Source organism: Pseudorasbora parva, chromosome 21, assembly GCF_024679245.1.
Source record: "Pseudorasbora parva isolate DD20220531a chromosome 21, ASM2467924v1, whole genome shotgun sequence".
Taxonomy (NCBI): domain Eukaryota; kingdom Metazoa; phylum Chordata; class Actinopteri; order Cypriniformes; family Gobionidae; genus Pseudorasbora; species Pseudorasbora parva.
Genome location: NC_090192.1, coordinates 19481444 through 19506562, shown reverse-complemented (window position 1 = coordinate 19506562; position 25119 = coordinate 19481444). Strand labels below are relative to the sequence as shown.

The following is a 25119-nucleotide window of genomic DNA, read 5'->3' as shown; positions in this document are numbered from 1 at the left end:
TGGGAGGCATGCAAGACTGCTTTCTTAGCTATTCCTGATGACTTCATCAATAAATTGTATGCATCCTTGCCAAACCGCATGGATGCAGTCCTTCAAGCTCATGGAAGTCATACAAGATATTAAATTTGGATCTCACAGCGCCACAACTTAATTTGCTGACATATTTTTATATTTGCAGAAAATTTGTTCAATTTCTGTATAGGCGACAAAACTTTTGTCCTGCCAAAATTTGACCTTTCTGTCTTGATTAAATTATAAATATTTTTTTCTGTGAAAATTATTTATTTCAGTGCATTAAACATTATTTGGGAGGGTTTTAGCTTTTCATATGAGCTATTTCTAACACCAATGAATTAATTAAAAGTCAGGTTAATATCAGGTATTTCTAAAAAATAGATAAGCGATAAGACTTTTGTCAGGGACTGTATATATATATATATATATATATATATATATATATATATATATATATATATATATATATATATATATATATATATATATATATATATATGCTTCACAATAATGTATGATTACTCAGATTATATGACCTCTTATAAAGGCTTTATTTGTGGAGTACATTTCTATTAAAAATATTACACATCAAAATTTCATAAACAAATAAAAAAACAAATACATGTGCAAAAAGAAGGGCATAGTCAGTAGCAACATTCAATTGTCTGAAAATGGAGAATTTTTATATTTTTGATTCCTTTAGATGTTAATTTTCATTGGAATTGGGCAGCATATTTTTATTGAACAGAAGAAAAAAAACAGAAGGCATTTATGAATACAAATAAATTATTAAGCAAAGCACGTATTCGTTAAATATACACATAATAATAAAAGAAAGTTAAATATAGTTTATTTATAATTAAAAATATAGTATAATTAAAAATTAAAACAAGAAGGGGTCTCTTTATTCTAAGAGACCAATGTCTCATTATTTCAACACATTCCTGGGCCTTTTTAATTTTCATACAATCCAGTGATTGAAAGTAATTACAAATTAGGTTTTTTTTGTCTTTGTTCCTTTGCATTTATGAATGAAAAAATTTCCCAGAAACAACATTACATTAATGAATAATTAATTCTAGCAGCATTCCAAACATATGTTTCCTATTAAAAATGGGCAGTGAATGAATCTTTGTCATCAACCAATCAGACATATTTTCCCAGAAAATATTTGAAAACCTCTATGTTGAAAACAAGAAAAAAGAAGAAGGGGAAAAAAAGATATTCAAGAGATTTCAAACATTTTCTTTCAAAATTAAATCTGTTACTTAATTAACTTGTCGAGTAGGCTATATTATTAAATATTTCAATTGAATTATTACTAATTTAATTACTAATTTGATTAATTTTAAATCAGTCTCCATTGGCTTTGGAAAGATGGAAGACACTGGAAAGATGTACTGTATTCGCAATTCCTGTAGTCTACAGACGAAGCTACATGGACTTTTATTATGAATTGTCCTTTACGGTCCTTATGTAGGTCACAGTAATCAGCTTCACGACTTTGGTTTCACGTTGCTGCATGCTGTGACATCCCTTGTCACTGATTATTTATAAAGAATTGACTTAATCGTAATTATACTTAATCCGTGTGCTTTCTATTATATTTTTAAAACATGAACGATGATTTGTTAAATTAGTTTCAACGGCTGATCCAGCTTTCTAACCTTGACTGAATGGTTGGTCACAGTTGAACTGTTACGTTAACGCGAAAACATAACGTTAGAGTTGTATGATGTTACGGAATATTTGTAGGTATCACAGACAGTTTGGCCAGTTCATTTGGCCATTTCCTCAAGGGCATCATATTCCTAGCTTATCAACACGCATACAAAAGGCTAAATATGCCAGTGCGATAACGGGTAAGATCAGAATCAGATCATTACAAGAATGTATACAGTAGAATGACAAACCTAATATATTGATGCATGATTTCTTGTTCTTACGTCGCGTTTTATAGAGAGAAAGAAGTTCTATGAGAACGTCTCGATATCTCAAGGTGAAGGTGAGCGTCTTAAGCATGCTGTGATGCCCACAGCAACACATCTGCAACTTAAAATAAATCCTAATAAACGTAGGTTGCAGGCAAGAGAAAAGGTAATGCCTGTTTGAAAATGGTCTTTGTGTTGTCTACAGGTGGCGTGTTTGAAATAAACCTTGACAAGAGAAAGCTGAAGACTCCAGGTGGAAAGCTGTTCACAGTTCCAAATGAAGCTCTTGCCATAGCGGTTGCAACAGAGTGGGACGTTCAGAAGGACACACTGAAGTTTTACACCATGCACATAGTAGGCCATTTTTATAAAGAGTTCAAGTTAGAGTTTCTAGTCTGTATATATTAACTGTACTATCATCACCCAACGACATATTTAAAGTTGCATATATTCAACTTTATGCGTCATATACTCAAATAAAGCAATATACAGTCATGTGAAAAAGAAAGCCCACCTTCTTTGAGTTCTATGGTATATATCGGGATATAATAAAAAATAAAAGTCTTTAGCAGGTGTTATAATTAGGTAAATGCAACCTTAGATGAATAACAACATGAAATATTACAGCGTTGTCATTATTAATTGAACAAAAATAAGTGCAAAATGGAGAGCACCGTATGATTTAAAAGCGTACGAACCACAAGCGACTATAACATGAAGTTATAATTTTCTGTATGATTTATCAGTCTCACAACGTCGTGGAAGAATTTTGGCTCACTGTTATATACAACATTGCTCTAGTTTATTGAGGTTTACGATCATCTGTTTATGCACAGCTCTCTTAAGGTCCCACCACAGCATTTCAGTCGGGATGAGGTCTGGAATTTGATAGGGCCATTGCAACTAAATGATTCTTTTCTTTTTCAGCCGTTCTGTAGTTGATTTGCTGGTGTGCTTGGGGTGGTTGTCCTGTTGCATGAGCCAATTAGTTTTAGCTGTCAGTCAGATGACCTCACATTTAACTCTAGAATACTTTGCTAACAGAGGAGTTCATGTTGGACTCAGTGACCGCAAGGTGCCCAGGTCCTGTGGCTACAAAACAAGCCCAAATCATCACTGCTCCACTACCTGTTGGCATGAGGTGTTTGAGCGGATATGCTGTGTTTGGTTTCTGCTGTGCATTATGACCAAACATCTCCACACTGGTCTCGTCTGTCCAAAGGACGTTGTTCTAAAAGTTTGGTGGTTTGTTCAGATGCAACTTCGCAAACCTAAGCCTGCTGTCATTTTCTTTTTAGAGAGAAGAGGCTTCCTTCTGGCAACCCTTCCAAACAAGCCATTCTAATTGTACTGTCATGAACTTTAACGTTTAACATGTTGAGACCTGTAGAGTCTGAGGTGTATCTCTTGGGCTTTGATCTTTGCAAATAATCTTCCTTACTGTATAATGTTGGGACTTATACCCCTTCCCAGATTTAACCTTCTTGGTTTCTGTTATAAAGCATGACAAAATTAAGATATTATAAATGTTAATATGATTTTTTGTAAAGCTGCTTTGAAACAATATTTATTGTAAGGTGTATATACAAATACAATTGAATTGACTTAAATGGTATATATACTAATAAGACTTATTTCTCTTTCTATACAGACCACCCTTTGCAACACAGCTCTTGATAATCCAACACAAAGGACAAAACAACAGATGATCTCAGCGGCGTTAAAGTTTTTGGACACTGACACTATCTGGTGAGGTTCTCTGGTTTATTACTTAATGGTTTTTAATTAATCACACCAAGACCTTATTAGACCTTCACTAATGATATAAGATCTCCTAAATGCATCTGCTGACTGTATTACATTTCATTAAATTAGATCTACCGTCCTTGTAGTTACAGAGTAGAAGAACCTGCAGGTCTTGTGGAACTGCAGACAAATGAATGGCAGCCTATAATGAACTGGATAGAACAAAGGTGATATTTTGTCTTTTTGGCTAGAATTAGTATTATTTTTACATATTTGGCTTGATTATGTTATAGTCACAATATATAGCAGCAATAAATGGTGTATATGAACATCTTGTTATTTTTAGATACAGCGTGGTCATTGGCTCATCCTCCAGCATTATGGGCCCTCAAATCCCAGAAGAGACTAAGGAGACATTTCGTCAACACCTTAATTCCTACAATTTTTGGTCTCTGACAGGTGTGTGTTGCTTTTGCATCTTATGTAAATGACATGTTTGCATCTTATGCGAATGAGCCTGTTTGAACGGTGAAGTTTCTAATGTTTCTACAGGGCTTGAGTATGTGATTACTCAGCTAAAATCATTGATCTTGTCCTTCGGGCTGATTGACAGACACCTAAGCGTGGAACAAGCGGTTCTGTTGTCCAGACTTGAGGAAGAATACCAGGTATTGTGGCTTCTATTTTTATTCTAACTGTTTAATGATTCTTGCTTGGTACCATTTTTCTCATGTTAATGATTACTGTTCTGTTCTGTTTTGTCTTAGATCCAGAGCTGGGGAAATGTGGAGTGGGCCCATGATTATGACACGTATGAGTTGCGGGCCCGAACAGCTGCTGGTGCAATGTTTGTACATCTGTGTTCTGAAAGCACAGCTGTTAAGAGAAAGATTTTGCAGGATTGATGAGGCCAAAAGGCACTTTATGGGACTGAACATTTAACTTTTTTTGTCATCTCGGTCTTTGTTTGCTTTTTACAGTGTGCAGCGGTGACATAAGTTACCTAACCAGTAAAACCATGTTGCTGTCCAGTTATGTTTTGACCAATAATATAGATGTCTAAGTCTAAGGTCATGATGTGTTTTTAGTTACAACAGCTACAGCATGAAAACTGTAAATGCATAATTCCAGTATTTTAATGACAAGCTGTGAAACGGTTCTGCAAATATGATATAACTGAAGACTTTTTGATCAATTACAACCATGTGCAAATGTCTGACTGAGTGACCTCATTTGTTTTTGCTACAAGCAATTTCCTTAAGGTCAAAGTCACATATAAAACGTATGGTACTTTAGTGCTAAATCTGAAAGGGCAGACTGATACATAACCATTAGTAATAAAGTGTCAAACCGGCATTATAAAGCAGTTTTGTCAACGAGTTCACTACTGTGCCTTTAATTAGCTGGCGTGTCATTTCAATAACTGACTGCACGTTCCGCCAATAGCTTTGCAACCCTGCTTTAAGCACCCAATAGGAGTAGGTCATGGGCGGGACTTGAGTGTTTACTGTCTCATTGACTGTGTTAGTCTTTGGATATGTTGACAAGATGGAGTTCTTGCTGGGAAACCCTTACAGTACTCCGGTGGGACAGTGCATTGGTATGTTTTGCACAAATTTAATTATTCTTAAAAATTGCGTCGCAACAAGTTAACGTTTAAAGCGAAGGATTTAGCTTAGCCGCTGTACAGAAGCTCAACAAATGGATAGCCTGTCAGTTAGCTGGCTAACAGCTAATGCTCATTCATGCTAGCTGGTCTGACTCACAGTTCTCAGAATGTGCTATAAAATAGTAATTTCTTTAAATTGCCAGTTCTAGGGAGGCGAATGCTGAAATGAGTTTAAGTAAACTTAAGTACTACACCTAATATTAGCCTGCTACCTAGAAGACATTGCGTTTATCTCTCACACCCAGTTTCAAAGCTAAAGCTTGAGGTAATGTGTGTTAATGAATCATACTAATGATCAACATTTATAAATGGACACTGACCGCTTGCTCTGGAAGACTCCCAGCAATCAAGCAAATATCGCACAGCAGTTTGCAGATCAGTGCAATGTTATCAGTGCCGATGTTTTTTCCAGATTCTCTAGTTAATAAAAGGCATTACCCATTCTCTTATCAGTTTAACTTCTTTAATCTTCTCCAGAGAGGGCCACAGATGGCTCCCTTCAAAGTGAAGACTGGACCTTGAATATGGAAATATGTGACTTAATCAATGAAACAGAAGATGGGTGAGACATGAAAGATGCATGATTTATAGCATTTAACCTTTTTGCTGACATTCAGTAAACCTTAGGAAACATTCACAAATCCAGAAGTTGCTGTCATTGTTATGGTTGTACACATTTTTCATGTGAATAAAGTTCAGGACTTTACATAATTTGAATACCGTTCAACAATGTTATTTATGGAACTTGGCAATGCTTTCTAACAGAATTTGATTCATGCACTTGACCATGTCATTGTAACTTCATAATGGATTGTTTTTTAGCTGCATATATATCTGATTTATAGGCCTAAGGATGCTATAAGAGCCGTGAAGAAGAGGCTCAATGGGAATAAAAACTACAGGGAGGTTATGCTTACACTGACGGTGGGTAACAGTCAATGGAAACTTTTCTCTTTATAGTCTTACTAACGGCTTATAATGCCTTTTAGAATGTCCTTTTTTTAATTTAGATTTTTCATAATGTGTTCAGGTTCTTGAGACATGTGTAAAGAACTGTGGCTATCGGTTCCACGCGCTCGTCACCACCCGGGACTTTATTGATGGCGTTTTGGTGAAAATTATATCTCCCAAAAACAACCCACCCGCCATAGTGCAGGACAAAGTACTAGCTTTGATACAGGTATGGCACAAATCTGGGTTTTGATTGTTTATGATCAGTGAAGAAAAACGCCTTATGGTTCAAACACAACATGAGGAAGGGAAACATGACATGAACCATTTCAAAGAGAGCATGATGGAGAGAGACACAGAGGAGGTGCATCATGGGGCTGGTTACCTGATGCTCGGTAGTCAAGGAGATCTGGCTGATTCGTTGGCACTGAAGTTGTGCTCATTATAACCTAGTGGATCAGGTTACCAAGTTTGGCTCCAATGACCAAGGGTAACTTCAATTTACAGAATCTTGCATTTAATGTGACGCCAGAAATGTCTAAATGAAATAAAAGTATCTAAATGGAATCTTTAGAATGGCCTAGAATGAAATGTCTATATAATAAAATGATCTAAATGGAATCTTTAGAAAGGTTTTTTTTTTTTTTTTGGTGAAGCTTTGCATTTTTAGTTTGCCATTCAAACAACTTTATTTAAAATAGCCACCTGATTGTAGTTACTACACTACTTTTCAAAAGTTTTGGGTCAGATGTTTTTTTTTTTTTAACTATAGAAAAAATATATATATATTTTGCAAGGACACATCAAATTGTTCTAAAGTAACAGTAAATACACTATTTTTTAAAGTAATAATTAAATAATAAATACAATTATTCATTTATTAAATAATAAATCATTATATTTAAACTTTCTATTCATCAAAAAAATCCTGAAAACAAAATGTATCACAGTTTTCACAAAAATATTAAAGCAGCACAACCGTTTTCAACATTGGTAATAATAAGAGATTTTTCTTTAGCACCGAATCAGAATATTAGAAAGATTCCTGAAGGATCATGTGACACTGAAGACTTTCAGCTTTGTCATCACAGGAATAAATTACATTTTAAAATATAATCACATAGATTTTTTCTAAATTGTAATTATAATATTTCACAATAGTACTGTTTTTATTATGTTTTTGATCAAATAAATGCAGCTTTGGTGATAGTCTTCTTGCAAGGTTTCTTTAAAAAAATCTAACTGAATCTAAACATTTTGAACAGTAGTGTAGCTTTGTTTTGCAGTGTGCCTACAATTTTAGCAAGGAATTGAATGTTCAAGTAGAGAAGATCCTCGCAGCTGAGCATGCGTTCTTTGAAAGCTTTAGAAAAGTTTAATAGTATACACTAGTTATAAACTATATGGATAGCTATTCTAAATATGTTTTCACATATTTGCATGTACTCTATACATCAGGCATGGGCAGACGCCTTCAGGAGTAGTCCAGATTTAACAGGAGTAGTCCATGTCTATGAAGAAATGAAGAGAAAGGGTATAGAGTTTCCACGATCTGAGTTGGAGACCTTATCCCCCATTCACACACCACAACGGGTAGGTGTTGACGCCACAGGCATGTTATGGTTTGTTTGTCACAGAGGTTATAGCGGCCCCTTATCATTTACTTAACTTTATTGTTTTACCTCCCCTCTTTATCTCTGCACTAATAATCATTGTCTTACTCTCTTGATAATAGCTGCAAAGTGCTCCAGAGTTGGACCAGCCGAAATACAGTGCCCCAGTCCAGCCAAAGCCACAGCCTCACCCTGCCTCCGCCCCTCCTTTCTCTGCACCTCCCTTCTCTGCCCCTGTGACCCAAACTTCACCACAGATGCCCAATCTGCACATTTCTGGGCCCATCAACCCTTCCCCTGAACAGGTGCTATAGAACCTCCATATTTCGTTCTTTTAAATAATATGGGTCAACATTTGTTTTCACAGATTGCTTAATGATGCAATGCAATGTTATTGATTAGATTTGCAAGCTGCGCAGCGAGCTCGACATTGTGCGTGGGAACTCTAAAGTGATGTCAGAGATGTTGACTGAGATGGTTCCTGGTCAAGAGGATCCATCTGATCATGAGCTTCTGCAGGTTTCTCATTCAATATTTGAAAGAGCTACACAAGGCCACTAGAGGGAGTGTCGGAACAGCATTATGTCAACATTTTGTATTATTCAGTATTACAAGGTTTGTTTGCTTTGTTTAAAGGAATTGAATAGGACATGCAGGGCCATGCAGCAGAGGATAGTTGAGCTCATCTCACGTGTGTCCAATGAGGAAGTCACAGAGGAGCTCTTGCACGTCAACGACGACCTCAACAACATTTTTCTACGATATGAGAGGTGTGAACAAGCATGGGGAACTTTCCTTTTTTTTAAAGGGATACTCACCCTCATGTTGTTCTAAACCCATTAGACTTTGGTTAATCTTAAATACAGAAATGAAGATAATGAAACCCAAGAGGCTTCTGTCCCTCTATTGAAAGTCCAAGTAACAAAAAAAGAGAAGATTAAAAAAAGATCATAAAAGTGTCAACATTAATCCAAATGAATCTAGCAGTTCAATCCATGTCTTGTGAAGAGATATGATCACTTTATATAATGAACAGATTTAATTTAGACTTATTTACATCTAAACAATTATAGACATTTTTCACTTACATAAAGCACATCACATATGGTGTTTGATGCGCAAAAACCAGTAAGGTCTGTTTTAGCATTTGTTGCATGCACGTGATGCACACACATAAGCTTCTGTTTATGTGTGAATAAAAGCCTAAATGAAATCTGTTTTTCACATAACGTGATTGTATCACTTCACAAGATTTGGATTAACTTTACTGCCCTAGTGACCTCTATGGATCTTTTTTGGTTGCCTGGACATTCAGTGGAGGAACAGAAATCTCCTGTTTCATTTCAGAATGTACTTGTGTTTCAAAGATTAACCAAGGTCTAATGGTTTTGTAACAATGTGAGTGTGAGTAAGTGATGGCAGAATTGTCATTTCTGGGTGAACTATCCTCATAAAGTTTCAAGAAAAGGCTGTTTTAAAGGAGGGTAAGATTTAAATGTTTTTTTTTTGCTCACTTTTCATGCTTTTTCTTTAGATATGAGAGGTTCCGATCTGGCCGAACTGCGCAAGGCGTAAACAATGGGGTGGGTCTTCTTTAAGAGAGTTGTTGTATCCGTGTGTTAGCATCAGCTCATCATCAGTGTGTTTTTCCCCCTTCCAAACACATGTAAGGTAATTTGTTCATGCCAAAAGCACAGCTCGGAGAGACATGTCATTTTCTCCTCCCCTCTTTGCTTGCTTTTGCTCTAATATATGCTCTGAGAAAGCATGGTATGTTTGCTTTGAGATGCAAACACTTTCATCATGTGCGGTTATCAATTGAAAATGTAATTGCATGTTGGTGTTACTTATTGTGTGGTTTGCTCTGTTTTGTGATTTGTTTTTCTTATTTTTATTTTTTGTTATTGCTAGCTGAGGGAGGCAAGTATGAGTCATCTAATCCATTTTTTTTACTTAGTCATGCACATGCTAAAGAATGTTATTTCAGTATTGGCTGTTGCAGTCCCGGTCCTGTGTTGCATCCGGTCTGTTCTGACAGTGAACCTCGACTTGTGTGTAGAATTCTTGTCCTGCAGTCTGTGACTGTTGCTTGCCACCCCCTCCATCTGCTTACCGTAGTACTAGTTCCTCCACTGCTTCAAATAAAATAGGATACATGTGGATTTGGGAATGGTGCATTTCATTTAATGGATATATGATTTTAATTTGCATAATACAGCAGCAGTATTGTGCTATTTTAGTAGTTTTCAGAATTGCCTGAGAGAAATACACAACTCTTCAGTAAAGTTTGGGGTCAGTAAGATGCATTTTAATCGTGATATATCACGGTTTCAACAAAAACATCAAGCAGCACAATTGTTTTCAACATTGATAAAAATAAGAAATGTTTCTTGAGAACTAACTAGGCATATTAGAATGATTTATGAAGCATCCTTCCATCCCAAGAATAAATTACATTTTAAAATATATTAAAGTAGAAAACTGTTATTTTAAATTGTTATAATATTTCACAATTTTACTGTAATTTGATTAAATAAATACAGCCTTGGTGAGCATAAGAGACTTTGTTTAAAAACATTACAAACTCCAAACTTTTGAATAGTAATGTATTTTGGGTATTTTTTTGTAAAAAAAACAACAAAAACAAGTTGAATTTTCTCATGTGGTGTCTAGTACTATGGGAAAGTGAAATGCACAAATGAAATCTGAAACCAGTTATAGAGGCATTATCACAGATTTTTACACAGTACAGCTATTATGGCTTTGGACAAATCACATTTTGACAGCATGTGTCTATTATTATTATTATTATTATTATTTATGGGCTTTGCATTGTAATAAAGAACTTCAATCCTTTATTGTTATAAGCATGTGCCATGACACCAACAAATTAGATTTTTGACATCATTTGTTGTTTCTTTTACTTGTAAAATAGAGTATCCATTTTTTAAGCACTATGAAATACAGGAAAATACCCTTCCTTAAATGGCAAAGAAACAAAGGCTTGAGTAACATTAACACATACCGAGTAATAATTAGCCTGAGAATATCCATTCTAATAGTGTCACCACTTTACCCTTATCATCAATTCTTAGTGTACTTTAAGTTTAAAGATTAGACTTCCTCTCAAAAATACTTGGTGAAACCGTTGAAGCAATGTATGTATTACAACCTGACCATTTGTCTTAACTCCTCTTAACCTCTAGAACTGACTGCAGGGTCTCCTTTTTAAAGGGTGAGTTCACCCAAAAATGAAACTGATGTCATTAATGACTCACCCTAATGTCGTTCCACACCCGTAAGACCTCCGTTCATCTTCGGAACACAGTTTAAGATATTTTATATTTAGTCAGACAGCGTATCCAAGTGTATGTAATATGTGTATATATATATATATATATATATATATATATATATATATATATATATATATATATATATATATATATATATATATATATATATATATATATATATATATATATATATATATATATATATATATATATATATATATATATATAATGTCCATGTCCAGAAAGGGAATAAAAACATCATCAAAGTAGTCCATATGTGACATCAGTTTGTTAATTAGAATCTCTTGAAGCATCGAAAATACATTATCGTCCAAAAATAAAAACTAAGACTTTATTCAGCATTGTCTTCTCTTCCGCGTTTGTTTTCAAACCTCAAATAAAGATTTAAATGGTCATGAATCAGCGGATTGTTTCATGATTCGGATCGCGTGTCAAACTGCTGAAATCACTGACATTTGGCGATCCGAATCATGAATCAATAAGCTGATTCATGACTGTTTGAATCTTTCTTTGAGGTTTGAAAACAAACGCGAAAGAGAAGACAATGGTGAATAAAGTCGTAGTTTTTGTTATTTTTGGACCAAAACGTATATCCGATGCTTCAAGAGATTCTAACTAACTAACTGATGTCACATATGGACTACTTTGATGATGTTTTTATTCCCTTTCTGGACATGGACAGTATAATGTGCATACACTTAGATACGCTGTCAGACTAAATATAAAATATCTTAAACTGTGTTCCGAAGATGAATGGCGGTCTTACGGGTGTGGAACAATATTAGGGTGAGTCATTAATGACATCAATTTCATTTTTGGGTGAACTAACCCTTTAAGGTTACTTTTACATAAAAAATGTACAGCATGTAAAACCAGTTTGAAAATGTTCATGGTACAAAGGTAAGATAGCAAATAAATAATTGTTCACCCTAAAGTGTCTGTAACCAATGTCTGTCTTTGAAATGGTGTTGCATATCCACAGGTCCTGAACGAGGCGACAGAAGATAACCTGATTGACCTGGGACCGGGGTCTCCTGCGGTGGTCAGTCCCAGGATCAGCGCTACTCCTCCGTCCAGCCTGCCTCCCTCCGTGGCTGCAGTTCGTTCAGCCTCTCCAGTCACACTCTCCTCCAGACTGGCCGGTTTGGGTGAGTTTCGTACCTTGGATACACAATATTGTTTACATTTTAGATTTCTAGAGTTTGTACTAGTGTACTCTTTTGCTTTGCACTAATGTGAGAATACCGTTGCTTCACAGATGTTGGTTCTGACAGTGTGAGTGGCACCTTGAGCTCTCTGACTACCTGTCAACCCCAAGATGACTTTGACATGTTTGCCCAGACCAGGACTGGTACCATTCCTGAGCGGAAGAAGTATGAAACAAATCAAAATTTCTTGCTTCTAATAGATTATAGTATATAATAGAGTAAAATGCTTCCCTTAAAGGGATAGTTCACCAAAAATGTTGTCATCATTTTCTCACCCTCATGTCGTCCCAAACCCATTTGGTTATTCTTCAAAACTCAAATTAAGATATTTTAAATGAAACCTGAGAGGTTTCTGTTCCTCCATTGAAAGTCCTGCTAACCCAAACGTATAAGATCCCATAAGGTCATAAAGGCATCGTAAAATGAATCCATTTGAATCAAGCGTTTTAAAGTCTTCTGAAGAGATACTAACACTTTACATGATGAACAGATTTAATTTAGGCTGTTATCCTATTTTTTATCCTATTTAAAAATGTGTTTTGATGATAGAACATTCAATATATTATTAAGGGAAATAAATGGAAACATTTAGCTAATTAGTTGTAATACCCCATAGCATTAACACTGCTAATTGCTTTATAATGTTTTTTTATTAATTAAAAAAAGTATTTATTTGTTTATTTTGAATAATTTCTCATTTAATGTAAAATATTCAATCAAATAGTCTAAAATAATTAATATATTCATAGATCACTAGAATCTAATTGCAATAAATGTGAGGGAGGGGTGTCATACCCTATAATATGTTATAATTTAAATCTTATAAAATAGGAAAATGTTTTTAATATATTATATTAATTTTATTATCCCCTGATTTCACAAACTAAAATGCATGTTTTACCTGAAAGCAGCTTGTACTGATGTATCTTAAAATATGTCACTGCCATTGATTTCTTTCAAGATAAGGGACATTATAATTTAATATATAATATTATAATTTAACTAGCATGATACCAAAATGATGACTTCATTACGATACCTGACTGAAATGCCCTGATGCCAAAAATGAATCAATACCACGACAAAAAAAAAAAAAGAGCGTTAAAGTAATCAAATACTTATACAAATACTTTAAGGCAGACCTTAAAATTTATTGTTTTATAAATTATTTTTAAAAATAAAAAAAATAAAATCTCACTTGCCCCCGACGTGTTCCTGGCCGCCCTGCTTTTGAGCCCCCTATATATTTATTATACTATATTGTGATTTTATAATCACAATATAGTTGAATAAAATTGTATCCTTGTTATTAAAAGTAAGCAAAGATGCAAATTACAAACAGTATGACATAATATATTTAAAAAAAATGAAATAAACAGTGCTTTACATATTTAAGGTACGCTACTACTTAACAGTCTATTTAACAGCGTTCAAGTAAGAAATTAAATAATTCCTTACGTTCACTAAAGACTGTGTTTACGTAAATACTCCCAGTACGTGCATTTTGACATATTTTTGACCACTCAAGCAATATAATCCACGATGAGAACTTGCGTCGTGATCGCATGCTGTCTGAAAGATAACTATCTGTTTGTGCTTCGTGTCTCAGCACTGCATCATAAGATTCCCTCGCTTTATTTTTTCATGCATGTGTGTTGATTTGTCATATACGCTCAGTGTATTTTACTCCCTGCAGAGATTGGAAGCAACTCAGCAACTCAATTGGAAACCGTGGGGTCATAAAAAGTCATAAATTTAACAATAAGAATTTAAGGCCATAAAAAGTCATAAAAACGTCTGGATATATATATATATATATATATATATATATATATATATATATATATATATATATATATATATGAATGAAGCCTGAAATGTGGCAAAAGGTCGCAAAGTTCAATGGGGCCAAATACTTTCGCAAGGCACTGTGTGTGTGTATGTATGTATGATATTATATAATATATATATATATATATATATTAGGGCTGTAACGATACACCAAACCCACGATTCGGTTCGTATTACGATTTTTGACCTACGATACAAACCTCGATATGGGGGGGACAAAACAGTTTTATTCTGTACAGTATTCTGTAGCCTATTTTGCCGTCAATACCATATATCTGTATGGTCAATAGGCTACTGCCGACGTTTTCTTTGCGGTACTAATAGGCAATATATATTTAACATGAAGTATAGGGCCTCCTGTACATCAATACCAACAGAAGCGACGCGTCAGACACGCTTCTGGTGTGCAAAGAAAGAGAAAACGCCACACAGCCGCCCCGCGGATGACACGCAACAGAAACGCCACGCTCACACCACGTTGCCAGCCGGTTGGGGAAGCTTCTTGAAACACTTACGGCAAATTGTGTGGGTCTTGTCAACTACACGATTGCCATCCTTGTTCTCCACCGGGTAGCTGAAATGTTGCCATACTGCTGACTTAAAAGTTGGACCTGGACAGGAAGGATAATTCTGGGAGTTGGAAGGGGTGTGTCGCGATTCTGCCTTCTCACATCGCGATACAGGTTCGTGGACCTGCGTATTGCGATTTCGATTTCATATCGCATATCGTTACAGCCCTAATATATATATATATATATATATATATATATATATATATATATATATATATATATATATATATATATATATATAATATCATACATACATACACACACACAGTGCCTTGCGAAAGTATTTGGCCCCATTGAACTTTGCGACCTTTTGCCACATTTCAGGCTTCAAACATAAAGCTGAAGAATCAACAGCAAGTGGGACACAATCATGAAGTGGAATGAAATTTATTGGATATTTCAAACTTTTTTAACAAATCAAAAACTGAAAAATTGGGCGTGCAAAATTATTCTGCCCCTTTACTTTCAGTGCTGCAAACTCTGAAGCCATTTCTTAAAGATATCCATAAAAAGTGTTGTTTAAAGTTTGCCACAAGCCACCTGGGAGACACATTAAACATGTGGAAGAAGGTGCTCTGGTCAGATGAAACCAAAATTTAACTTTTTGGCAACAATGTAAAATGTTATGTTTGTCGTAAAAGCAACACAGCTCATCACCCTGAACACACCCTCCCCACTGTCAAACATGGTGGCGGCAGCATCATGGTTTGGGCCTGCTTTTCTTCAGCAGGGACAGGGAAGATGGTTAAAATTAATGGGAAGATGGATGGAGCCAAATACAGCACCATTCTGGAAGAAAACCTGCAAAAGACCTGAGACTGGGACTGAGATTTGTCATCCAACAAGACAGTGATCCAAAACATAAAGCAAAATCTACAATGGAATGGTTCAAAAATAAACATATCCAGGTGTTAGAATTGCCAAGTCAAAGTCCAGACCTGAATCCAATCGAGAATCTGTGGAAAGAACTCTCTCGATGTGCAAAACTGATAGAGACATTCTCCTAGCGACATACAGCTGTAATCGCAGCAAAAGGTGGCGCTACAAAGTATTACCTTAAGGGGGGGTTAACTGAACAATTTTTCAAAATTGTTTGAAATAAGTTTGAAATATCCAATAAATTTCGTTCCACTTCATGTTCGTGTCCCACTTGTTGCTGATTCTTCACAAAAAAATTACAGTTTCATAGAATTGTTTGAAGCATGAAATGTGGGAAAAGGTCGCCAAGTTCAAGAAGGCCGAATACTTTCGCAAGGCACTGACCTCCGTTCATCTTTAGAACACAGTTTAAGATATTTTATATTTAGTCCAAGAGCGTATCTAAGTGTAGGCACACTTTACTGTCCATGTCCAGAAAGGGAATAAAAACATCATCAAACTATTCCATATGTGACATCAGTTAGTTAATTAGAATCTCTTGAAGCATCGAAAATACATTTTGGCCCGAAAATAACAAAAACGTTTGGTCTGGAAACTGACCATTGACAGGGCTCAATCCGAGGGGCGGGATAAACGGTTGTCTTTCAAACTCCCTCGTGCATGCAATTGGATAGAGCTACAACCAACCAGAACAACGAAGGTGAAGTGGAGCTCATTGATAGATTAAACTTTCGCTGTATCCGGTCTGCAAAACTCCGAACACATCTTCCCTTTTCAAGAATGACTTCAGTGCCGTTCTTTGTTCTTTTCTCAGAGAAAAGCTCAACTCCAAGTCTTCCAGAGTCGTGGTCAAAGCTGATTCGAAAGACCGCCGTTTGCCAGCTTCTGTATTTACTAGAAGCACGCAAACGCAACTCTGCCGTCATTATGATAAGCCCCGCCCACCGACTCTATACACGATGTGATTGGCCCAACAGCTCACTGGCGTTTACAGCTCAGAAGTGTATTAAGAGTTGCTAGACGACACTCGCGGCAGATTAGATTTGCTGCCACTAGGGTGTGTCTAGATTTCTAGGCTAACAAAAACTATGACTTTATTTAGTATTGTCTTCTCTTCCTTGTTTGTGTTCAATCCTCAAAAAAAGATTTGAACGGTTATGAATCAGTGGATCAATCAATGATTCGGATCGCCAATGTCATGTGATTTCAGCAGTTTGCTGAAATACAAATCATGAAACAATCCGCTGATTTACAACCGTTTGAATCTTTATTTGAGGATTGAACACAAACAAGGAAGAGAAGACAATGCTGAATAAAGTCGTAGTTTTTGTTATTTTTGGACCAAAATGTATTTTCGATGCTTCAAGAGATTCTAACTAACTAACTGATGTCACATATGGACTACTTTGATGATGTTTCTATTCCCTTTCTGGACATGGAAAGTATAGTGTGTCTTACGGGTGTGGAACGACATAAAGGTGAGTCATTAATGACATCAATTTCATTTTTGGGTGAACTAACCCTTTAAATTGAATTCATAATGGTCTTAAAAAGTCTTAAATTTGAAACCTGCAGATACCTTGCAACTGAACAGGTGTCCTGACTCCTGCTCACACATTGATGCAAATTAAGAAATACGCCTCACATTTTTAAAGTACCGCTACTAATAAAATGTTGAATCGTATTGTTCTTAATAGCAGGATATTGTGATTATGTTATGCTATGCTATGCTATATTACATTGTGTGCATTACATGATGTTATGTTACATTATGTTAGCATTTAACTCACACATTGCTGGTTTTGAACTCTTAGTGCACCATTCGAAGACACAAAGGCTTCAAGTGGAGTGGCCCCGACTTTGGATGTTAGACAAAACACTGGGGTGAGTTTCTGTGCGCGTGTGTGTGTGTGTGTGTGTGTGTGTGTGTGTGTGTGTGTGTGCGTGTTTATTTTAGGGCAGTTTCCTGCTTTTGCCATTAACATATGTATGTATGGACTTGACTTTTCATGTCAAGGAGACAGAGCTAGATGTTAAGAATCTTATTTTAGAGTGGTTTAAAAAAATGAATATTAATTATTGTTATGCTAAGTAGTACGTAGTACACAGTAATGTATGTAGTGTGCCATACTGCATGCTTAGAAGGTGACACTAGTTGATGAACATAAACATTTGAGTTGCAAGAAATTCTTTCTGGAAGCAGGAGTTCAGAATATACTTTTATTGGTTACACCTAACAATAAGGTTGCATTAGTAAATGCATTAGTTAACATGAACTAACCATAAACAACGCCTCTGTTCAGAATAAGTTAATCTTTGTTAACATTAGTTCATAAAAATCCAGCTCTTCATGGTTTGTTCACAGTGCATTAACTAATGTTAGCAAGATTTTAATAATGTATTCGTAAATGTTGATAAATAAATTGTTTATAAGTGCAGTTCATTATTAGTTCATGTTAACTAATGAACCTTATTGTAAAGTGTCACCCTTTTATTTGTTGCTTATTCGTCATTCTTGAATGATTTTATTCCGTCAGTGCAGCTCAATAGAGAATTGCTGTTTTCTGCTGTGCGGTGTGCATGCATTTCAGTTATTACCACATGTCCATATGGGGGAAGTTTACTAATATTGGATTAAGACTTTTATGTTGGAAGTCTTATTATTATTATTATTTTTGTTGTTTGTTTGTTTGTTTTGTCATGTTTTCTTGGGATTATTTTTTTATTTGTTATTTGCTTGGCTCCTGCCCATGGTTTGGGCCCGTAGGCAGCTCTTGACCAGTCCTCTGTCATGGATGACATTGAGGAGTGGCTCTGTACTGATGTGGTGAGATTTCCTTTAGTTAATTTTATTTTCATTTTATTTTTTGATTTCTTCAGGACATAACCCACTTATTTGAAAAGAAATATGCCCTTGTGACTACATATTTCTTTTTGTTTACCTTTTTATTCCTGGCTGACCCTCTTACCCTCTTTTTGGGATCACTAACGACTCTCCTTGTATGGTTTTGCTGCGTTCCTTACTTTTCTGGGATATTCTGTCGGTTATTTTAGTATACACTGAGTGCGTAGTGAACAGAACCTTGCTTGACATGCTTTTAACACTTTTATTTTCTATACTAATCCCTTTGGATGTTTGTGGATATAACAATTCAGATAATCTTTTAAATCAAGAAAATTCTATTGGTATTTTAAAGGGAAGAAAGTATGATGTTTGATGTGGCTACAAATAAATTGTTCACCTTTAAAAAAAAAGAAAAAAAAGCCTGAATGCACTGAAATATTTTATCCTTATTTCTGCTTCCCTTCAGAAAGGAGATGGAGAGGAGGGTGTGACAAGTGAAGGTATGAACAATTACTTGATTTATACTACCGTTCAAAAGGTGTTTTTTTTTTTTAAAGAAATGAACACTTTTATTCAGCAAGGATGTGTTAAATTGATCTAAAGTTACACTAAATGACATGTAAAATGTTACAAACGATTTAGATTTTAAACAAATGCTGTTCTTTACAACTTTCTATTCATCAAAGTATCCCGAGAAAAACAATTCAGTTTTTATTGCATTTTAATTCCCACAAAAATAGTATGGCGCAAAATGATAAGAAATGTTTCTTGAACACCAAATCAGCATATTAGAATGATTTCTGAAGGATCATGTGACTGAAGACAGCTTTTTAATGCATTTTTGATCAACTCTTAACGAGTGCTGATTAGCCCCTCTAAAACCGCTGCAGGCGCCACCTAGCCACGAAATAAATGATAATCATATTTTTCAAAACTACTGCCTTGATCAACACAAAATAGGTGTCGTTTGAAAGTTTAGAGTCTGAACTTTGCCAACTTGAGTAACTCCCTATAAAGTGTATGAGATTTTTTTTGTTGATGCATTTTTTGAAAGGTTTTCACAATTTATACTTTTTATGTACTGTAATATGTCAAAAACATCATACAGCCCTGATAGTAATGTCATTTTAAAGGGTAACTAAACCCTAAACCAACTTTTTTTAGTTAATGATCTGCAAGACTGGGGCTTTATTAATGCTGTTTATTGATTAGAGTAAATGTTTTGACATTTGGGTATAAAGTGTTTTAATTCTATAATATATGGTGTAAAAACGTCTTAGTGCTGCCCTCTTAAGGTTGAACGGTGGCTACTGCAGTCGAATTTTCCTATTGGACCTTGTGGTGCTTCGTGATGTAGGATGGTACTTCCAACGGCTCACTACCACGGCCCTGGCACGAGCTCACCACGCCCTAAGAAATGTTTTCCCATGATCACATGATGAGAACGGCTTCAGTCCAGTATCAGCGCTCATGTTACATGAAGTAGAAACATTATGAATGAAACTCTCGTCACTTGCGTTCAACATCCTAATGAAGAAAATACAGATAAATAATGCAGTTGTAAGTACATGTTAAGCTTTTCTTGTGATATTTTTGCCACCCGTCATGTCTACAGATAATTTTTATACTTCAGACGCTTTCAGACAAACCCTGACACACAAATGGTTGCCGTGGTAATGAACAACAAATCCGTAACGTGCTGGCGTATAACGTTATAGTCTAACTTTTATTTGAGGAAATCTGTTGTAATAGGCTATTAGGTTTGAACTTATTGTTCCTGTGCTTTTTTAGTGACATTCAGTATAAGGATGTGGCTGTTCAATGTTCATAGATTAGTTAGTGGTCTCATTCTCTCTTGCACTGCTGCTTCGCTAGCATGAATAAATGCATGAATGAAAATATCTTCGGCATCGGGAGTTGACGCAGTTTGAGCCAGCATGTGTCAGCATGCTCAGCATGTTTGAGTTAAAACATGTGTCTACAGACATTTCACCCTCCACTTAAGGTGAAGGTGGTGAAGAAAAGTCCTCTACTTTAGATGACCGCTTTGTTGCAAAGCTACTGTCCTCACACCAGTCACTATCCATCTTTGCGAGTCTGACAGCTGTCAAACAAGTTGTCACTACGGGTCTCAGGTGCACTCCTGAACTCTGGGTTTTGTTGGGCGTGCCGCACTGGAGACTTGAAAGTTAAACGCCCACGGCTAGGATTGGATAAGATTTGCATATTAAATGAGCTTCAACTCCCTTATCAGTTCACATGCGGGAGGGATTGTTTTGAAAGCAGCAACTGGAATGATTCACAGAATGTGTTTATCAAACAAACACAATGATTTATCTCTCATCCACCCACAATTGATTGGAATATTATTTTTGTAATTAAATAAAATTGTATTGTATTTGTATCTGAAACTAACAGGATATTCTGATATTACCATGACCTCAAAAGCTCAAGGGAAAGTTGATTTCTCAATTCATCACCCCTTTATATTCTACAGGTGCGCATGTAGCTATGTTAAAACCAAATTTAGCTTTCGTGAGATGTTTTCGTAACTTTATCACCTTGGTTCCAAATGTTGTAACTTTTGTTTACTTTATGCTATCAGCACAAAATTTGATCCAGATACAGCTCACATGTTGGGGAACTTCACCAAAAAAAAAGCATTTTCCTCCTACAATATTTCCTTATTTCCAAATTTATTTCCATTTGTGAAATATAATAAATTATATATTTTTATATATCAGCAGTTTCTCTGCATTCAAATCTCCAAATTTAATCATATATATATATATATATATATATATATATATATATATATATATAAGTTTTCTATCAAACAATGCCTACCTATTGGCTCTCCTTGCTATTGTTTTGGAGTTATTTGTCTTTACTTTTGTGTATGTCACTCAGAAAAAACAACTCTAAAAATGCTTTCAGGCCTTACGGGGTTAAAATACATTTTTTACAATATATTACCTTACATTGTTATTTTAATTTGTGATATTTCACTATTTTACTGTTTTACTGACCCAAGCTTTTGAATGGAAGTGTGTCTATTCATAGTTAGACCTATCAGTTTAAGGCAGTTTTTGACTTTAAATACTTTCTTTCAGAGTTTGACAAGTTTCTAGAGGAAAGAGCCAAAGCAGCAGAGATAGTGCCCACGCTGCCGACACCCCCAAATGACGAGCTTTCTGCTGCTTCCGGTGCTTCTGCCAGTGCAAGTAAAAAGGCAGGCAGGCCCGAGGATGCCCTCTTTGCCTTGTAGATAAGTGTCAGATCCTCAGGGGCGGCCCAGCTCTGCTCCCGCGGCGGTGCTGGGTCAGTCCCTTTGCAGATCCATCAGCATCCCCTCTTTCTCTCCTGCTTCTCCAGCACAATCAACACTATCACAGCTGAAGTGATCCGAACTGTTTCATGATCTAGATGTTTTCATAATGGACATTTTCATACGTTACCAAGTTTTCATTCCATCGATAATGCTGTATAAGTTCCACCCAGAACTCCCTAAAAGCATACCGTTCCATGTGGGTCGAGAGGTCAATGTCTATTTTTTGAATTTATATTTGTGGTATAAAGCAAGGAAATCAATGTAAAGTCAACTACCAGATCCGGCCATGTCTAACTTTTGTGTTCACAATGGTCCTGCATGAATTCTTTCTCCTCAAGGGTAATCTGTAAAGGGAGCTAATAATTCTTCTTCTTTTTTTCAACTTTATCTACCGGAAGATTTGCTTTAAAGGGATGTTATACATAGGATTATTTATTATTAAATGTCCAGTTAATACCTCTGACAAGACATACCATAGCAGAAAGATGATGGTAGCAATTTAGCTTTCAGATTTGAGAACTGTGTCATATTACCGGATATCAGGATCAGTTATAGACTGAAACGTAAAACTAAAAACTAAATGTTTCAGAGGAAAAATGACAGAGATGCTATACTTGTACCCCATCTCTTCACTACATGGATCACATCAAAGAAAAAATGTATGATTATTATATCACTGGATACTTTAAAATGTTATTATTTCATTAGGCAGAAGCATTGCCTATTGGAAAGCATTCATAAGAACAAAAAGTATGCATTCAATTTAATTTGCACTGAGAGAATTATTCGCCTTTCGGCTGTGTTAAAAGAGCTTTTGTTCAAATACAAATTTTTAGCTGGCCTTCATTTCAACGCTGTCTATTACGAGACTGAAAACAAATGGAGTTTCTAGAGGACTGACGGTGACTGCAAGGCAGTTTAAATTGGATTTTACATTGCACAACTGCTGCAGAAATGGTGTTGAGCTTAGCGTTGTTATTAGGGAATTGAAATGGATCTGGCTTAAAGAACAGGTTGTGGGTGGTTTCAGGTGTAGTCCGCTAATGGTCATTTAACGTTTGGTACTCTCATGTTTGCGCACCAGACATTTGATTTAGTGAGGTGAATGTGCTGATGTAATATCTTTAGTTCGAGTGCTGTGTCTCGCTGTTGTGTACATACTCTTTTGACGGACCAAATGTTAAACCGTAGCAAATAATTTAAGCGTAGAGTCAACTAACTTAAGACATGTATTGCTTTTAACATCCAGATGAGTTTTAGTCGTGTGTGAGTGTTTGTGTAAGATTTTATTTGTTCATATTGGTGAGCATAAATCAAAGGGATGGCGCACTTTTGCATGGCTAATAATTTTATGATTTTGTCACACTACACAGAACAACCCCAGATCTTTTGACTAACTAAGCTTTGGCCCTCTTGCACTCATAATTTCAGTTGGATAACTGGGTGATTTTGAGGGTCGCCTTCTTTGGAAGAATTATTGGGAGTTCATTACGCTTTGTTTGTAGTATTAAAAAAACTATAAAATACTATTTAAGGGAAAATGTTTAAGGAGCTGTGAAAAGCTGAAGCTGTTGTACACGCAGCCCTATATCAGGTGACAGTAATATTTGGTTTGTTAGTTTGGGAATTTAGAAGAGCTAAGTCAAATAAAAAGGGAAGAAATCAAGGTTAGCTGTAGTAAGGATGCAGTCTGATAATGCACGAGCATTAATATAAAAATATTGTGGCTTTGTTCTGTTAATAACAGAGGACTTTTCATAATTGACTTGTTAGTTTTGAGATTTATATATATATATATATACCCCTACACATTATTAATATGTACACTACATTCAGTGTAAAACTTTAAAAAAAAAAGAGATTTTACCTTCCATTTAAATGCTGTTATTATTGTTTTTGACACTTGCAAAAATTGTTCATCTTGACATGGATAATGTTGTACATCCAACTTTATTGAAAATGATTTATTTATCACTTTATTAGCAACTACCTTCAATTTCTCAACAAATGTGCAATTTCGTCTATCAATGCTGCACTACAGTTTGATTTTCATTTGAAATGGTTTGGGCTGTAATTAGTCTCAGAAATGTACAGTTTGAGAATGTAAAAGAAATGTATTTTGCATCTTTTATTTCAAAAGTCAGTATTGGTTACTTTATATTAGTATGAAGGAGCTGTAAAGATCAGAATCATAAAGGGTTTGGAGTTTCCACTATTATTTTTTCTTTCTTTTTTTTCCCTTGTTGCAGTTTGGAGTGAAAATGTTTCACTGACTTATTCCAGGCAGACAAAAATGATCCCCAGCATGTGGTCAGGTTATGCCAATGTCTTCTGTAAAGAAACCCTTTTGTACCTTTGAGAGCATTTCTTTATTGGTACGGCACTTTTCTTCTCTTTAAAATATGTATTTTGAGTTACGTGTGTGTGTCTATGTATATGTGTGTGTGAACAGCCGCTCCTGATATCCTGATATCTGCTGCAGACGCCATGTTTATCCTGTATACTAAGGGATGGGAAGGAGAGAATCTAGCTATCCAAGACACATCTCTATAAAGGAAGTAAAACGTGTGAGAGAGTGTGAGAGAGTGTGAGTGTGAGTGTGAGTGTGAGTGTGAGTGTGAGTGTGAGTGTGAGTGTGAGTGTGAGTGTGAGTGTGAGTGTGTGAGTGAATGGCTGGCATAAGCTGTACTCTAACCGGTGGTCATTTCTCTGGTCAATCTTGGTTTTACAGATTGTACTGGTGTTGGTCTGTGTGCTTACCTGTTGTTATACCTCAAGTTGCTCTCTGTACTGTTTGATTCATGCATGTGTTGAACTCCAATAAAACATACCAAGATGGTGATCTGTTACCAGACTGTCTATTGTAAAATTATATGTCATATAAAATGATCTTCTCAAACTGAATTCCAGATCTAGCACTGGGTGTTTGTTTGTTTGTTTTTGCGATTCTGGTGGTTTCACTGTATATTACAGTATTTATTTTATATCTATATTAGTTTATAATAGTTTATTTTTCTGTTGGGAGTACATAGAATATAAAAACATTGCAATGTCAAATATAAATTTACTTTAAATATTTTAAGTTATCTAATTGATTTATCAAAACTAACAATTTAGAACGTAATCAAATGAAAATGTAATAAATATAAATTAAAATATATAAAAATTTGCGTTCCATTTCTTAAATATAT

General features: G+C 35.5%; 2 protein-coding genes across 3 annotated transcripts; both read left to right on the top strand.

The window, feature by feature from the left end:
• The first annotated feature begins 1501 nt into the window (after positions 1 to 1501).
• On the top strand, positions 1502 to 4908 carry atpaf2 (ATP synthase mitochondrial F1 complex assembly factor 2). Its single transcript, XM_067430417.1, has 8 exons — positions 1502 to 1877; positions 1976 to 2020; positions 2152 to 2300; positions 3598 to 3695; positions 3839 to 3919; positions 4039 to 4151; positions 4245 to 4360; positions 4460 to 4908. The coding sequence occupies exons 1-8, from the start codon at positions 1748 to 1750 to the stop codon at positions 4595 to 4597; spliced, it is 870 nt and encodes a 289-aa protein (XP_067286518.1). The 5' UTR covers positions 1502 to 1747; the 3' UTR covers positions 4598 to 4908.
• Positions 4909 to 5040: 132 nt separating this feature from the next.
• tom1l2 (target of myb1 like 2 membrane trafficking protein) lies at positions 5041 to 24530 on the top strand. Of its 2 annotated transcripts, XM_067430415.1 has the most exons (15): positions 5041 to 5292; positions 5839 to 5923; positions 6207 to 6285; positions 6392 to 6541; positions 7771 to 7905; positions 8048 to 8230; positions 8328 to 8444; positions 8562 to 8695; positions 9460 to 9508; positions 12225 to 12390; positions 12501 to 12615; positions 17567 to 17636; positions 18520 to 18579; positions 19064 to 19097; positions 21711 to 24530. In XM_067430415.1, the coding sequence occupies exons 1-15, from the start codon at positions 5241 to 5243 to the stop codon at positions 21863 to 21865; spliced, it is 1584 nt and encodes a 527-aa protein (XP_067286516.1). In that variant the 5' UTR covers positions 5041 to 5240; the 3' UTR covers positions 21866 to 24530. The 2 variants fall into 2 exon arrangements, with proteins under 2 accessions (XP_067286516.1, XP_067286517.1); XM_067430416.1 differs by lacking the exon at positions 18520 to 18579.
• Positions 24531 to 25119: the final 589 nt, after the last annotated feature.